Raw genomic sequence first — 17,723 nt, 5'->3', positions numbered from 1 at the left:
TTGACTCAATCCCTGTGCACTGAACTCTGCCTAACCCATCCATTTCCTGGCTCAGAATCTTCTTAACAGCTTCTGCTCCTCCAGCTCCACCTTCCATCTGCTCTTGATCACGCATGCGTGCACACATTCCATTCCCAGTTCATAGATTCATCGGTTTTAAGGCCAGAAGGGATGATTAGAGCATCTAGACTGACCTCCTGGATGTCACAGCCCATTCCATGTGACCCTGTTACCTCTGTATTTGAGTAAAGCATATCTTCCAGAATGACATCCAGTCTTGATATGAAGACATCAAGAGATGGAGAATCCACGACTTCTCTTGGTAGTTTGTTCCAATGGTTAATCGCCCTCACTGTTTACAAAAAATTGTACTGTATTTCTAATTTAAATGTGTCTGGCTTCGGCTTCCAGCCATTGGCTCTTGTTATGCCTTTCTCCTCTAGAGTAAAGAGCCATTTGGTAGTCAATATTTCCTCCCCAGCTGAGCACCCCTACTCTTCCTACCTAACCTCTCCATTTCTCAGAACCACAGTCTTCAGCTCTAAGCCTCTTCAACCTGAGACACCCCTCCGCCCCCCGACCCAGAACACCTTCTCCACACTCCCCCGCACAACACGCTGTTGCAGCTCACTTCCTTCTTCTACCTACCACCCATCATCAACTCCCTCCACCACCACCAGGATCAGGAATTTCCCTTTCCCCTGTGTCAGAACCCGCTGCCTGTCTCAGCCCATTCCCTCACCCCCAGCACACACTTAGAGTCAGAGTTAAAGGCCAGAAGGGTCCACTCAATCATCTCGTCTTACCTACTGTGTATATCAGGCCACTAACACCACGTGGCACCTGCACATTAAACCTAACAATCAAAATTAGAGCGAAGTATTACAGCCCACAGGAGACTAGACTATTATGTGCCACTGGACAATAATAGGCAGTACTGTGGTGCACCAGTGCCTGAGGCCCCTGCCATGGCAGGAAAATGATTATGTGGGATATACCCAGATAATCCTGCCAAGTGACCTGCACCCATGCACTGCAGAGCAAGGAGATAGCCTCCAAAAGTCACTGCCAGCCTGACCTAGGGGGAAATTTCTTCCCAATCCCACGTATGGTGATCAGTTAGACCCTGAGCATGCAGGCAAGAACCAGCCAGTCAAATGCCTGAGAGAGTATTCTTGGAGCCACCTCAGAACCCTGACCCTCCATCCGGTGTCCTGTCTCCAGCCAGGGCCATGCCTCAGATGAGGGAGATGACAACAACCATCAAAAAACAAAACAAAACAAAACAAAAAAAACCCCAAACCTCTAACACTATGCAGCCTTGTTGGGTCTGAAGAAGCATGAGGGAAAACAGTAAGGAGCATGTGCAGAGAGCCCTATTCACTGAATTAGCCCCACTGAAATGTCACTGCTTGCCCTGTGCCTCCTTCCTCTGCTACCTGCGGTTTGGGCACTCCATCTCCAGACCCACCAGTTGTCCCCTGAAGGCAGCAGTTAGTACTTCACCCTACAGTACAGCAACCATCTTACGCTGTTGTGGGATTACTGGTGGGACTTAGTCCCTTTAGCCCATAATGACCCCCTCACACACAAACACCTTTGAATGTAGGTGTTTGTGTGTGTGTATCACCCAAACACAGACACACACCTAATATGCACAATTTGCTTTCTACCACATCTATGACTTTGTGGGGGAGAATGAATCATAGACCACAAACTCAGAAGCCTCCACATTTGATCTGAGCACTAATTAATGTAAATATTTTCTTACAAGGAAACTGTTATTTTAACATACATCTTGCCTTTAAAAAACATTTAGGTGCTTTTAGAGATTTTACATTTTTTTTTAAATAATCAGCCAGGAAAGGAAAGGAATGGAAAACCTTGGGCACTGACAAAGCTACAGAAACAAAATATTCCATGGCATTATTTTCATGGAAATTAAGGGTCTGTTCTTCCAATTTCCATGCTATTCAAGCTCCCATTGATTTCAGCTGGAATTTTGCCTGGATACAGTCTGAAATCTGTATGGGTATTCTTTTGGTTCATTATTTGATAACTAATCTGTGGCCATACAGGACTTTGTGATTGGACTTCACCGAGGCAGAAGGACAGGACTCACTTCTTCCTGCTCCAAAAGGACAGGTCTCCACCACTCAAAGCTGTTAGAAGTACAGAACCTATAGCACAAATGTGTACTATGTCCAGATTCTGTCCATTTAAAAAAAGCGCTCTCTCTCTCTCTTCATGCTATTGTTACGAGAGAGAGCTTGATAACGTGCCCCTGGAAGCAAAGAAGAGCCCAGACCTCATTCAAGCAAATGGATGTTTAAAAACAAATACACACAAAGGAGGAGGCTGACACATGGTACCATCTAGCCAAATCAACCTGGTGGCCACCCTCAGAGAAGTAAGGAGCTAACAGTCTCCTAGGTTTCAAATACAGGAGTGGGTGCTGGGACAAAATTTTCTATGTACAGTCAGCAGAGATGAAGGGGTCCATCTGTGGCACTCATTGCAGAATCGGGGCCTTCCTTTGGGAAAACTTTGGCTGGGTCAAGTAGTGGTGAATAAGGCTCTCTGGGGTGCCATACTCAATTCAGAGATGGAGGGAGAGCACACAATGAAGTATATAGCACTGATTAAAATGTGGCTAATTGACATATGCACTGAATCAGCATTGTAATAGGAACCATAATCAAATAAACTACAGCAATGCCTGTGCACAGTAAATCATTCAGTTAAAACATCCCTTTAGTTTCAAGGTTTTTAAAAATGCAGCTAACCTCCAGTAGTTCCCATTAATAACTTAAAAGGCTTTAAAAGGCATCTTTCTAATTATCTGAGCAAAAAAACCAAATCTGTCTTAAAGTTTTCCTATAGCGCCCAAACCATAGTGTTTAAGTGCTTGTGTCTCATATTGAAACTTAAAGCTGAGTTTGTTGCTTTCTGTAACTAAAAATAGTTTTTAATGCTTCAAGTTCAAAACTTTAAAAAATAATGATTTGGGAGCTTGGACCTTAGATTTGTAAAAGGAGAATTCTTACGGCTGACTCAGCCACAACATAGGACAGCAAATATTCCTGGTATAGTATTGAGGGTAAGAGAAAAGTATATGGCCAGCAGCAAACATACATTTCCTTATTAGATAAAGTGTCCAGCAATTAAAACTCTGGACTCAGAAAGCTTGTTAAGGTTTATTTTGTCAAATGAAAAATGGTATTGGTTTAACAACTGTTGTAATAAGCCTTATTGTTATTCTTAGCATAGATTTTTTTAATTTCAGAAAAATGGATAATTAGCATTTTAGCTTATCACTTTCTCTCCATGCATACAAATAATTTGATAGATGGACCACCAAGAGTGACTAAATTAAATAATGGATCTAGACAGCATGGTACTGAAATAAATTGGAGATGAGGCTTCTAGCCTGTTAGCTGGATTTCCACTTTTTTAAAATAATGGGAATACAATCTAGTTCTTTCGTGAGTTTTTGTTGCTCAGTCTAATATCACTTTCTCAGATCAAGGCACAAATAAATTGACCAGAAATAAAGTGAAAACTTCATTTTAGAAATCATATAATTTGCTGGTGGAAAATGTTCAGACCTATTCAGATGGGAGACATAACAGCCAGTCACCCTCCTGCATCTGTAATTTGGCCAACTAAATTCCTAGATAATGGCCCATTATTAATGACAAGTGCTGCTAATAGGAAGTTATTAGAGGAAAGCGAAATCAGAACAGATCTTCTGCATATATTATATATTTTAGTGCTATCTGTGGGCATTTACTATAAATACAAATTAAACCAGTGGTTGCAAAATAATCTCCCCCACTCTCCGCCAGTATTTTAAATATGGGTCAATGTCTTTCTGAGACATAATCAAATAAAATTTCTGGGTTGCCCCCCCCCCTGATAATTGACTCCGTTCCAGAGTGACAGTGAATTCTTTGTGCAGATATTTATTGCTAGCAGGCTGGTCTTCAGAGGAATCAAAGAGCCATTATGGAGAGTCATCTTGGCCTTGGTGGTCTTCAAAAACCTCATTCTGTGGTACACTCTGTATGGGAGGATTATGTGCTGTGTGTTACTTTAAATTGTACTGGGCTACAATGCGAGATATCAGATGTGAGAAATTATTTTTGGTCCTCTGGTATTGTGATTCATTCACAATCCAGTCCATGCACTAACAGTATGTTCCTTCACACTGCGTATCCTTGAGCTGTAACTGACATTTTACCTCCTGGTGCTTTGTACTGTTTTTCTAGCAAATATCCCTGCATAAAGAGGAAAGAAATGTTCATATCTGCCTGATTAGTAAAATATATTTAATTTTATCACTAGTATCTCATGAAAAAATCAAAGAGAGACAATGTGAAGGATAACTTTACAAGACAACTTAAATTGTGGCATTAATTGAAAGGAGGCTCCAACCTGTTTCATCAGTACCATGTATTCTTTGGACAGTATTGTTGCAAATGTAAGGGGACTGTTATCCCCTTACTAACATTCAGTGGCGGTGTTTTGGTGGCTAGCTCCCAGCACTAAAAGGGGAGGGGTCGATGGGAAATCAGGAGCCTGAGACTGACAGTCCCCAGGGGCAATGGGGAGAGGCCAATGCTCCAGGTCAGCCTGATTGACAGGGCGGGCAGGCTACTCAAGGAGTCAGGAGGCTCCCGTCCTCAATGTGAGCTGGAATTGCCTTGGTCAGACAGAGTGGGGCCGAGCTAAGGAGAGAGCAGGGGCCCGAGTTAAGCTGCTGGAAGCAGAGCTGCAGCCCCAAAGCCAGAGCACAGCCCAGAGAGAGCAGAGCTGCCCTGGGAGCAGAGCTGCAGCAACCAGAGCCAGAGAGGCCAGAGCAGCAGCCCAGGGAGCTGAAGGCAGAGCAGCAGCAGCAGCCGTGCTGAGGCAGAGTGGAGCAGTCCGGAGCTGGGTGCGGTGAGCAGCTGGGGAGAGTGAGGGGGACCCTGGGCAGTGGGCCCAGCACAGGGAGATGCCTCAGCCAAGAGGCTCTGCAGGCCAGACTTGGAGGGAGATCGTAACCCTGACAGGGCAGGGGTGACACTGGGAAGAAGGGTCCTGCCACCTAGAGCCTGAGAGTGTGTGGCCACCTCCAGAACAAGTGTCCGACCCACAGCGTCTCTGCAGCACAGCCAGGGCCTGAGAAGGAGCCTGGGACCTACAAGAAACAGACTGTGAACTGCCCTGATGTTCCAGAGACACCATTTGTGATTTTCCCTGCCTCAGAGCAGGGTGATGTGTTTCCTTCAACCTTTCCCATTTTTCCTTATTCCTTTTGCTTTAAATCGTATGTAAGGTCAGGAAAGCATCCGGTGCAGAGAGAGTACCCCGGAGTGGGGACACCCTAGCCCCTGACCTAGGTGACCACAGCAGGGTTGGGGGTTGAGCCCTCCCAGGAATCCTGGGCCCAGCCTTGTTGGGGTTACGAGGATTCTGCCAGACAGGAGAGTGCAAGGGGAGTCCTCGAGGGCAGGGAGGCCTCTGGGTAAAGGAAGTGGGAGCAAGGACTCAGATCCTTCTGCTAGCCCATTTCATCAGGGTAGTGCAGAAGCCAGGAAAGTTCCCCACAATAGTGGGACTATTTTCCCGCTTACACAAACACTGTAGAAAGCTGCAAAAGAGCTTTAAGCACATTTTGGACAGAGGCCATTGCATGTTGAAAACTGATTATTTTATGTTTAGCGTTAATGCAATTTGTTGTAAGAACGTCTTACTTAAATTGTGTAGTATTGTTACCTTTACTCAGCACAAGACACAACCAATCCTGCAATGCTAATGAGAGCAAGTAAGCAACATGGTGAGTGTTAACATGAATGGGTTATTGGCTTCAGCATGCAGCAAGCAAGCATTTGGCTAGAACAATTTCTGGCTCTTGAACTATTACAACCCTATGATATTCCAAAGGCGGTATATTTGCAAATGAGTGATAGATGGAGTTGGACAAGCATTCTGGTTATTTACAGCCATTAGCTAGAACATTTGAATGACATTACGCATGTTCTAGAAAAGTAATTTCTTGGGTTTTGCTGGATGAAAAGTTCAGCTTTCTATGCAATAGTTATTTTAATGTTGTCACTAAGGCCTGGTCTACACTAGGCGTTTGTGTCGAAGTTAGCGCCGTTACATCGAATTAACCCTGCACCCGTCCACACCGCGAAGGTATTTAGTTCGACATAGAGGTCTCTTTAATTCGACTTCTGTACTCCTCCCCGACGAGGGGAGTAGCGCTAAATTCGACATGGCCATGTCGAATTAGGCTAGGTGTGGATGGAAATCGACGCTAATAGCTCCGGGAGCTATCCCACAGTGCACCACTCTGTTGACGCTCTGGACAGCAGTACGAGCTCGGATGCTCTGAACTGCCACACAGGAAAAGCCCCGGGAAAATTTGAATTTGAATTCCTTTTCCTGTCTGGCCAGTTTGAATCTCATTTCCTGTCTGGACATCGTGGCGAGCTCAGCAGCACTGGCAACGATGCAGAGCTCTCCAGCAGTGATGGCCGTGCAATCTCAGAATAGAAAGAGGGCCCCAGCATGGACTGATCGGGAAGTCTTGGATCTCATCGCTGTGTGGGGCGATTAGTCCGTGCTTTCCGAGCTGCGATCCAAAAGACGGAATGCAAAGATCTACGAGAAGATCTCTAAAGACATGGCAGAGAGAGGATACAGCCGGGATGTAACGCAGTGCCGCGTGAAAATCAAGGAGCTGAGACAAGGCTACCAGAAGACCAAAGAGGCAAACGGACGCTCCGGATCCCATCCCCAGACATCCCGTTTCTACGAGGCACTGCATTCCATCCTCGGTGCGGCCGCCACCACTACCCCACCAGTGACCGTGGACTCTGAGGATGGGATAGTGTCCACGGCTGGATCCTCGGACATGTTAGCGGACGGGGAAGATGAGGAAGGAGATGAGGAGGACGAGGCAGTCGACAGCGCTCACAACGCTGATTTCCCCGACAGCCAGGATCTCTTCATCACCCTTACAGAGATCCCCTACCAACCCTCCCCAGCCGTTACCCCGGACACAGAATCTGGGGAAGGATCAGCCAGTAAGTGTTGTAAAAATCTAAACATTTATTTGTAACAGAACAGGAATATTAACAATTTAAAAAATGGGTTTCTCATGATTAGTTTGATTAGCTTAACGGTTCAGTCATGGGCAGTGCAACTATTGAAAAAAAATCTAGCAATGTCCGGTTTTGCATGATTGTCCTGCCCAAGCCGCTCTACTGGTTAGTCACTGCTACAGCAGCTACAGTAAAATGCGGTCTATATGTCCGGGGATGGAGCAGAAATCCTCCTGTGACATCTCGAGGAAGCTCTCCTGGAGGTAATTGGAAATCCGCTGCATTAGGTTCTTGGGGAGAGCGGCCTTATTGGGTCCTCCGTAGTAGGACACGTTGCCACGCCACGAGACAAGCAAGTACTCTGGAATCATTGCTCTGCACAGCATGGCGGCATACGGCCCTGGTCTTTGCAGGCTTTCCCGGAGCATTCGCTCTTTCTCGCTGTCAGAGATCCTCATGAGGGTGATGTCGCTCATGATGACCTGCTTTGAATGAGGTAGGGGAATGTTAGTGTTGGGACTGCTTTGCCGTTCCTTTACAGAACTGTAACCGCTGGTTTGCAGCCACGCGGTGGAGGCGGGAGAGGGGCAGCCGAAAGGGATCGTTCCCGGGGACAGCCGCGAGGGTGTGGGACAGGAGCAGACTTCCTGCTTGCCGAATTGCTGGCAGCAGGGACCGACATTGATTTCAATGTGAAATGAGGCCATTGCTAATATTAAAGTTTTAAGCTGCCACAAGTCTACGGCTTACCATGTCTGCCTGCAACAGAAATTCCGTTCTCCTGAGAGGCTTCTCAAATGTGCTGTAGAAGACCCCAGGCACGGAATGCGAAGGCCGAGAATTCGACCTTGTGCTGAGTGCGCATGTGATAGGTGCTGTGCATGGTCTTGTTCACAGAGAAAGACTATGTTCTTTGTTCACAACTACATTTATCTTTCTGAGGAATTCACTCCCTTTTTCCCATTCCCACAGCCCCATCTGCGACTGTCTCACAACCTAGCCTGTCATCACACTCCCAGAGGCTAGCGCGGATTAGGCATAAGAAGAAGAGGACACGGGAGGACATGTTCTCGGAGCTTATAGCCTGCTCCAGAGCCCAGGCAGCACAGCAGACCCAGTGGCGGGAGAACTTGACCCGAATGCACCAAGCCAACATGGATCGGGAGGAGAGGTGGCGTCAGGAAGACCAGCAGGCGACTCAAACCCTGCTTGGACTAATGAGGGAGCAAACGGACACGCTCCGGCGCCTTGTGGATGTTCTGCAGGAACGGAGGCAGGAGGACAGAGCCCCGCTGCAGTCCATCTCTAACCGCCCTCCCCCGCCACCAAGTCCCATACTCCCCTCACCCAAAGTGCACAGAAGGAGAGGCGGCAGAGTCCCTGCTAACTCTCACTCCACCCCTGCAGAGAGCTCGAGCAGCAGAAGGCTCTCATTCCCCAAAATTTGACAAGTTCTTTCCTTCCCGCCTGACACAAGCCCCCGTCCAAGTTTCACTTTCCCAGTTCCATGTTTGGTTGATAATAAAAAATACGTTTCTGTTAACTACTGTTTCCATCATGTTCTTTTGGAGGAGGGGGGGATAGGGGGTTGGTAATTCGACAGGACAGTCACCTTTGGCAGGGTATATAGTCGGGGGCAGGCACAGCAGCAGGGCACATACATAGTGCAGTGATGCAGTGACTAGTTACCCTGGTTAGTCTGGGAGGTTGTTTTCATGTTATGTGGTGGGGGGTGGGTTGCTCTGTGACTTTGTGGCAGGGGAGGGCAGTTACAGATCTTAAGCGGCAGTCCTTAGGCAGGATCACAGAGCCACACAGCAGGGGATCTGTAACCGTCCTCCCCCTGCCACAAAGTCACATAGACCCCCCCATACACACAGTCCCTATCAGGAGGGGTGACAGGCTCCGTTGAAACAACCATCCCACCGCAGCGGAGCCTGTCAATCCTTGAGTTTAGAAGCTGCATTCGCGCCACTACAGTACACCCGCTCCGCACCACAGTCTGCGTCCTAGTTTTAAAAAATTCCCGCGAATACAGTATTAAAGAAAACGGTGTGCTTTAACAAAGTAGAACTATTTTTATTTTGAAACGTGTGTTGGAAGTGGGGTGAAGGGGGTATGTAACTGGATAGGATAGTCAACATTAACTGGGTAAAGAAACGGGGGCAGGTTTAGCTTCTCAATACACAAACTTTAAAGTCACAGGTTACCCTGCTCACTCAGGAACTTTGCTTTCAAAGCCTTCCGGATGCACAGCGCTTCCCGCTGGTCTCTTCTAATCGCCCGGCTGTCTGGCTGTGAGTAATCAGCAGCCAGGCTATTTTCCTCAACCTCCCACCCCGCCATAAAGGTCTCCCCCTTGCTCTCACAGAGATTGTGGAGCACACAGCAAGCTGCAATAACAATGGGGATATTGGTTTCGCTGAGATCACAGCGAGTCAGTAAGCTTCTCCATCTCCCCTTGAGACGTCCAAAAGCACACTCCACCACCATTCTGCACTTGCTCAGCCGGTAGTTGAAGAGTTCTTTTTCAGTGTCCAGGGCGCCAGTATAGGGCTTCATGAGCCAGGGCATTAGCGGGTAGGCTGGGTCCCCGAGGATGACTATAGGCATCTCCACATCCCCAAGAGTTATTTTGTGGTCCGGGAAGTAAATACCTTGCTGCAGCCGTCTAAACAGACCAGAGTTCCTGAAAACACGAGCGTCATGAACCTTGCCCGGCCATCCCACGTAGATGTTGGTAAAACGTCCCCTGTGGTCCACCAGTGCTTGCAGCACCATGGAAAAGTAGCCCTTTCTGTTAATGTACTGGCTGGCCTGGTGTTCCGGTGCCAGGATAGGGATGTGAGTTCCATCTATGGCCCCACCGCAGTTTGGGAATCCCATCGCTGCGAAGCCATCTATGATCGCCTCCACGTTTCCCAGGGTCACTACATTTGGCAGCAGTACATCAACGATTGCCTTGGCTACTTGCATCACAACAACCCCCACGGTAGATTTGCCCACCCCAAACTGGTTCGCGACTGACCGGTAGCTGTCTGGCGTTGCAAGCTTCCACAGGGCTATGGCCACTCGCTTCTGGACAGTCAGGGCTGCTCGCATCCGGGTGTCATTGCGCTTCAGGGCAGGGGACAGCAACTCACAAAGTTCCAGGAAAGTTCCCTTCCGCATGCGAAAGTTTCGCAGCCACTGGGATTCATCCCAGACCTGCAGCACTATGCGGTCCCACCACTCAGTGCTTGTTTCCCGTGCCCAGAATCTCCTTTCCACGGCATCAACATGACCCATTGCCACCGTGATGTTCTCGGCGCTGGGTCCCCTGCTTTCTGAGAGGTCTGTGCTACTCTCAGACTTCAGGCCATCACCGCGTTGACGTAGCCTCCTCGCCTGACTTTTCTGCATCTGCCTCAGGGAAAGGTGTATGATAAGTTGCGAGGCGTTGAGAGCGGCCACAACTGCAGTGATGGTTGCAGCAGGCTCCATGCTCGCAGTGCTGTGGCGTCCGCGCTGTCACTGACTAGAAAAGTGCGCGAACTGATTTCCCGCCGGCGCTTTCAGGGAGGGAGGGCGGGAGTGATGGACGGATGACGACAGTTACCCAAAAGCACCCTGGACACATTTTTTTTACCCAGAAGGCATTTGCGGCTCCCCCCAGAATTCCAATGGGCAGCGGGGACTCCGGGAACTGTGGGATAGCTGACCACAGTGCACCACTTCCAATGTCGACGCTTTCCCCGTTAGTGTGGACTCACAAAGTCGAATTACTGTCCTTAGTGTGGACACACACGTTCGACTTTGCAATATCGATTCCAAAAATTCGATTTAAGTAAAATCGAACTACTCTCGTAGTGTAGACAAGGCCTAAGTCTCTCTGGTTTTTGTTGGGCCTTTTACCTTTTCCTGGCTTCACACCACTTTTTCTGACTTTCCTATAGAACATTTATTTCTTTGCCTGTTTCATTTTCAGTGTCTGCTTCCTCTGTTTCCCCCTTTCCCTTACATTCCATCTCTTCATATCCCTTTGTCTTTCTAGCCCTACATTGTATTGTATATTCTATATTTTCCTTTATATATTTTCTCCCAGTTCTCACCTAAAAGTCAGTCTCTCTCTCTTATACCCTGTTTCCATCAGTCACCTACCAACACACTTATCTATAGTCATGCCAACACTGCCTTGCCCTCAGATATAGGGCTAGAAAGGTTTATCAGCTACCTAACAACCAGGGGACCAAGCTAAGAAGATGATCCCACTGACCAGGGAAAAACCCGGTTACTAGTTTCAGTGCCTACCCCAGCTGCTGCTCAGAGCTTTCTCAAGCTCTAACAGAGTAAAATTTACCTGACTCTTATCAGTTTCAAAGCTGCCCATGCTGTTCCCAACAGCAGTGGCAGACACTGATGACATTCCTGTCCGCTGCTGTTAGGAAAGCTGCAAGCAGCCACAGAGGGACTGGAGCAGTCTGTCTGCAGACTCAGAAAGATGCTGCTGCATCTGTTTACACTGTGGTTTGCATTTGGAAGGTTTTCTTCGCAATCACAAGGGTAAAAATGGTAATTTTTTTTTAAACAAAAGGCTTATATTCTGAAGAAGATAATGGCATTCATGGGGAAAGTATCAAATGTGTTCCGAGCCCTCAGGCTGCCTGCCCTGTTGCAATGGCAGCGTAGCTGTAATAAAGGCACGCTACCAGGTTTGCCCACCAAACACAGCAACAATCCATAAAATACCAGTGCCCTCTTCTAGCCAAAGTAAAGGGGACGATGTGGCCCTTTCAGGGTAAGTCTACACTGCAATTAAAAACCTGCAGTTGGCCCTTGCCAGCTGACTCAGGCTTGGGCTCATGGGCTTTTTAATTGTGGTGTGGACATTCAGGCTTGGGCTGGAGCCTGGGCTCTAGGACCCTGCAAGGTGGGAGGATCCCAGATCTCGGGCTGCAGCCCGAGCCCGAACATCTATACTGCAATTCAACAGCCCCTTAGCCCGAGCCCCACAAGCCCGAGTCAGCTGACACGGGCCAGGTGCAGGTGTCTAATTGCAGTGTAGACATACCCTTAAAGAACTTTTATCCATGAATAATAGTCCTGTGGCAGCTAAATCCATGTCTGGAACAAGAAGCCGGTGATCCTTCTTTATTCAGCCCTTTGTTGAAAGACTTCCCATTCAGAAACTATCGTACTCTGGTCTCCAACTCATACAATTCAAATAAAAACTTCCTCTCGTACATGGAGTAACTAGGCACATACAATTGACAGAGACGCACACCTAAATAAAATACCCTAGTCACTTGTGTCTCAGGAAGATCATTATAAAGAAGGGAGCATTATGTTCCATATCATTTAGAAACTGAGACACATGTTGACACATGGCTTATTTTGAAATAATGTCCAAATGTTAAAATGTTTATGAATTTTAATACTACATTTTATGAAGACTCAGACATTTGCTGCAGTGCAATGCCGAGCTAGGAGCCAACCCAACTGCTGGAGTTTAAAAAAAAAAAAAAAAGGCAGGAGGAAAAGGGGAACAACCACAGTGTAATCAGATCTGGGGCTGCTTATTATTATTTGATGTTAGCTATAGATTATTATTTTTATATGGTGCTCCTGAGAGCTGCATCAAATTGAAAATTTTGGTTTGTGAACACGCAAGCAAATTGAGCATTGACTCTCTTTCCTTCCTTCAAATGTGCTAAGTATTCTCTAGGAGAACCCTGGAAATTCTTTGCTCCCAGTTAGAAGTCTGCAGAAAGTGATTCAGTGTAGATTAAAAACAGCTTGGTTAATCATTACTGAAATATGGAAAAAATTAAAATACATTTTTTGCTTGTAAAGCAGAGAAAAGCAATAAAAACAATGCCAGACGGGTAATGCCTCTTTTGTACCTTTCATTTGAAAGACCTCAAAAGCACATCAAGATGAATAAAGGCAAAATCTATTCCCTATTGGCATCATTATACATGTTGTATCCTCTAACACTAAAACTCTAAAGACATCCATGAAGAGTAGAGGAATAAATGGCACTGAAATGAGGAATGCATCTCTGGAGCTTTGTTCAACCGGCTTTGTTAGAATTCACTCAAATTGGATGATTAGAAGAAAAGATCTCATTTGTTTCAGCATTAGGGGAGTAAATTAATATGTGGTGAATTGCTAATAATTGTCCCTTTATATTTTACATGTGTATTGTCTCCAAATTACAAAATTACTTTCTCATTATTAAAATAACAATGGAAAAAATAAATCTGCATTTCCTTAACATCATTAGTAATTGAATCAGGAGGCTGACAGAGTAAAGCACAGAGGAGAGGTAGAGTGGTGCACTGTGGTACACTCAGAGTCAGGGATGGTTTTGCATCTCTTGGGCCAAATTCAGCTTCATGCCAGTGGGAACTACATCTGCTTACCTCCAGGGCTACATTTGGTCCCACCCGTGAGTAAATTTGGATGCATCTGGTCAGCTGTAGTTAAGATTGCTCATGACCTTTTTTCTAATTCTCCTTGTTTCATTATTTAATGACTTGACCTTTGATTCTGTGGAGCCACTTCAGTACTAAGTACAAAGATTTAATAACTAGAACTGGCTGATAAGTGACCTTTATTACACAGACATTTCTCTTTGCTAGAGAAACAACACTGTTTTGCAAGTTTTAATTCAGTTTTAATTATCTTTTCTATTGTCTATAAGCTTGCACAGAAAATTGAAAGGTCAAACATTTCATTTTCCTTACTGATTAAAATGTAAGTGCTCCACAACTGTTACAATGTATCATTCAAAAAAGATGGGACAATTTGTCAGAATCATGCCCAGCTAACATTGCTGAGGAGTTTTATATAGTTCTGGGCAACAGCACAATGAATCATTTTTACAGAGGCAAAGCAAATTATTGAAGATAATAGCTCAGAGAGAGAGACAGAGTTTAGGGGCTATAGAAGTATCTAAAGAGAGAGGGAGAGAAGAAAAGGTGAATGGTTGTCTATGGTCACTTGTTTTCTTTAAGTAATATAATATCTAGATATTATGTAAATGTATTTAGGGTTTGTGAAAGTTGCCGGATTATACCTTTGATTGAAGTCCTTTAACTAAAGAATATATACAGTATCGGTGCAGGCTTCCGCACACTGTCCTGCCAATGTACCTCAGCCCTGACATGAGATCACCAGCTCTAAAGGTGAAGAGGGCATTTTGTTCTCCATGGAGTTCAGTTCTTGGCTTCTATGCTAAAGGTTGCCGACAAACTAGTGTTTAATCATGATAGTATTTTTGGGATGTAGACACCTATACATAGTCATCAATGGGGTAGGTTTTTGTAATTCTCTCATCTCCATCTCCCCCCACCCTCTCATCCCATATTCATGCACCTGTCATTAGAAATCCTGTCCCTGCTTCTTTCTTCTCTTTGTGCATATGACACCCTGGAGTTTTGCCATTGAGTTTAATGGAAAGAGGATCGGTCTCATATAGCACTTGGAGGGTTAGTAATACACAGGAATGGTAATATAGCATATTGAACAGGAAAAAGAGTTATAGAGCAAGAATTGTTGAAACCATCATTCTAAAAGGTGGCAATTATAAATCAGGACAACAGGCTACTGGGCTACTTCCACAGAGGGCTACAATATACAGTAAGTGAGAACTGATGCATATTCTGTAGTTAGACCGCAGAGGGTCTGATTCAAAGCTATTGAAGTTGATGGAAAGATGCCCATTGATTAACTTTGGATCAGGTCCACATGGAGTGCTGAGTTAAGTCTTCATTGGCTTTCCGTGGAGCTGATTGCTTGTAGAAAAGGTGCAAATTAGAACAGCTAAGGCAATTCCATCTTTTAAAAATATTTGTTCTGAGAAAGGCTAAAGAGACTGAGCCTCTTCCTGTGAAAGAGAGCAGATTGCAAGCTAACCTAATGTATCAGCATTCAGAATTATGAAAGGATTTGATAAAATGGAACAAGATAAATGGATCACAACAAAAAGGTTAGAAAACTGAGGGACACCATTGCAAGTGTAAGTGTATGGCGTTTATTGAGGCAGAACAGTTTTACTCAGTGAATAGAAAACATGGAATAAATTTCCAAGTGAGACCATCAAATCAAAGAATTTAAATGAGTCTGAGAGAGCTATACATTTTAATGAAGAAGGAAGGACACAGCGAGAAAGCAATAGCATGAGGCTGAGACAGCTTTAAGCGGGACTAGATTCTTGAACCAAGTGATCTTTTCCTGTCCAGCAATTCCTTGTTCGTTAGTTGTTAGTTTGAACTTTCATCCTAAAAAATATAAATTAATCTACCGAGACTGCAACAGTCATTTCATGGTGGTATGTGGGTTATGCTTATAGATTTCTTTAGTTCATCCATCCATGTACTCTCAGTATTTTAGGGACGATTTCTGTAACTAAGTGGTAAACAGAAAGGTGGTTGTGTTCAGCTGCATCTCCTGGGATTTCATTCATGTTGCCAGAGAGCTATTCAGGACAGCTCCCAAAGACTACCAAACATACAGCATTCTCTAAAGAAAATATTGTTGATACTTTTGTGTGCGGTCAAGCATCCTTCACTCCTAGTGAAATGAGGAAAAGACATTTTAAAAAACAGCTAGAGCACACCAATCACTCCAGCACAAGCCTTTACATCTGTGCTTAACGTTCCTTCAGGGGCCTGGTGGGTAGAACCTTTGTTCAGTTACGTATTTGTTACAAATAGGAGGCACTGTTATTGTTATCATTTGGCCCTCTCCTAACCTGTTTGTCAGCTTCTGACCTCACAGTTTTCACAGCTATGGCATTACAGTTTGTTGTCACAGAACAGATTGTGATGTCTTAGTTGGTTTCCTTCCAAGTCTGCAATTGTCAAATGTGGCTGGGACATGGATTCACATCACTGAAGTAAAGGGCTCCCACTCGGCTGCTAGCCATCCTTTAGAGGGGCAGGTAGCACGCCATAAGGCTGATGGCTCAATACTCACTGGTGTAAGAAGGCAAATGGAGGCATTTACTGCCGGCAGAGAGGAAAAGAAGAGATCAGGTCGCTGATCAAAGGTAAAGTTGGAGAGGATGCATTACCTGGGCTATCGGATGGATTAGGGACCAACATCAGCCCAGGTCCACTAAGCATATGTAGACCTGGCTGATTCTTCTAGGACTGGTCTGCTTTCAGGTGGATTTAGGATTCTAGATTCACACGGCACACACTTGAATTACATATAGTGCTTTTCGTCTTCTAGCTGTTTATAAAGACTTAGGGCTCAATTTTACTCTTCTTGGGCATCGGGGGGTTTTCTCACATGCGTCAGGCAAACAGTATGTGAAACAGGCTAATTCCCCCAATACCCATGTGCAGTAGGAACCTATTGCTATTCCCATTTCATGCAGAGAAGCAGCTCAGAGAATGTGCTCAGGTCCACAAAGAGAGTCTGTCAGAGCCAGCATTAGAAGGACTCAGGTGTTCTTGGTTTGGGATCTGAACCTGCACTATTGAATTCAATGGAAATTTTGCTATTGACTTCAATAGGCATAGATCAAGCCTCTAGCTCACAGGTCCCCAGTCCATTTGTGTCTCATTGGCTCTTCCATGGGACATAAGTGTCCTCTGAAGAGAACCTGTATACATATAATAATGTGCTTCAGACATAAGGAGCTGTTTTATAACAGTACAGGCATGTTTTCCCATATGTTCATAGGCTCAAGCTGCAGAAGAATGTCTGCTGGAGAGCCACTTCAGAGCTGACTTTTATCACAGATTAAATATCCATTCATCCAGACCTATAGATGAAATATGCAATCTATGCACAGCTACATTTCCTTCATTCTTTTTTCTGTTTTTAAATCTACGACTGACAACAATCTCTTACAAGGGAACAAAACATCCATCTAACTATTATTTACATGTTTCTTATTTCAAATTCTTTTAATTGAAAGGAAAAAATATATAGTGGAAGAAAAATTATTACTTTCCAGTTGACTTTGAAATGAGGAGAGCAGAAGCAGAAGATTAGCGTGTGCTGATTTGTTTAGTAGAAAAGGATCTCATTCAGGGCTTCGGAGCAATAGACTTTACCGCCCTCTCCTCTACACAGGATTGATGTGCTTTGAGAGAATCTTGCTCCCAGTTTGTTGACTATTTACTTCTTTTAACTAAATTTTCAATTTCAATGTGTAAGGACCTGTCATCTGTTTTGTTCTCTCTCTTTCAGCCTCTCCAGCTAGACTGTGACATCTGTGCCATTATTTCGAACTCGGGTCAGATGGCTGGTCAGAAAGTGGGAATTGAAATTGACCAGTCCTCCTGTATATGGAGAATGAACAATGCTCCTACCAAGGGTTATGAGGTGGATGTTGGGAAGAAGACGACCATACGAGTGGTCTCACACACCAGTGTTCCCCTATTGCTCAAGAATCCCGATTACTTTTTCAAGGAAACCAATAGCACGGTATATGTCATCTGGGGGCCTTTTCGAAACATGAGGAAAGATGGCAATGGCATTGTGTACAACATGCTGAAGAAAGCTGTTGACAGCTACCCCGATGCCAAAATCTATGTGACAACAGAAAAGCGCATGAATTACTGTGATGGGGTATTTAAGGAGGAGACCGGAAAAGATCGGTAAGTCCTGCCTGTGAAAAGTTACTCTGAC

The 17,723-nt window shown here is 45.2% G+C and overlaps 1 protein-coding gene across 1 annotated transcript in view; it reads left to right on the top strand.

The window, feature by feature from the left end:
• Window positions 1–17,723, top strand: part of ST6GALNAC3 (ST6 N-acetylgalactosaminide alpha-2,6-sialyltransferase 3) — a 316,335-nt gene that overhangs the window by 187,862 nt on the left and 110,750 nt on the right. Inside the window, exon 3 of the mRNA XM_054038179.1 lies at window positions 17,283–17,692. Within this exon, the coding sequence (XP_053894154.1) occupies window positions 17,283–17,692 (410 nt within the window). The remainder of the gene's footprint in view (window positions 1–17,282; window positions 17,693–17,723) is intronic.

The sequence above is a fragment of the Malaclemys terrapin genome, chromosome 8 (assembly GCF_027887155.1).
Source record: "Malaclemys terrapin pileata isolate rMalTer1 chromosome 8, rMalTer1.hap1, whole genome shotgun sequence".
NCBI classification, from domain to species: domain Eukaryota; kingdom Metazoa; phylum Chordata; order Testudines; family Emydidae; genus Malaclemys; species Malaclemys terrapin.
The sequence above is the reverse complement of the archived record's forward strand: the minus strand, read 5'-3'. Positions and strand labels throughout refer to the sequence as shown.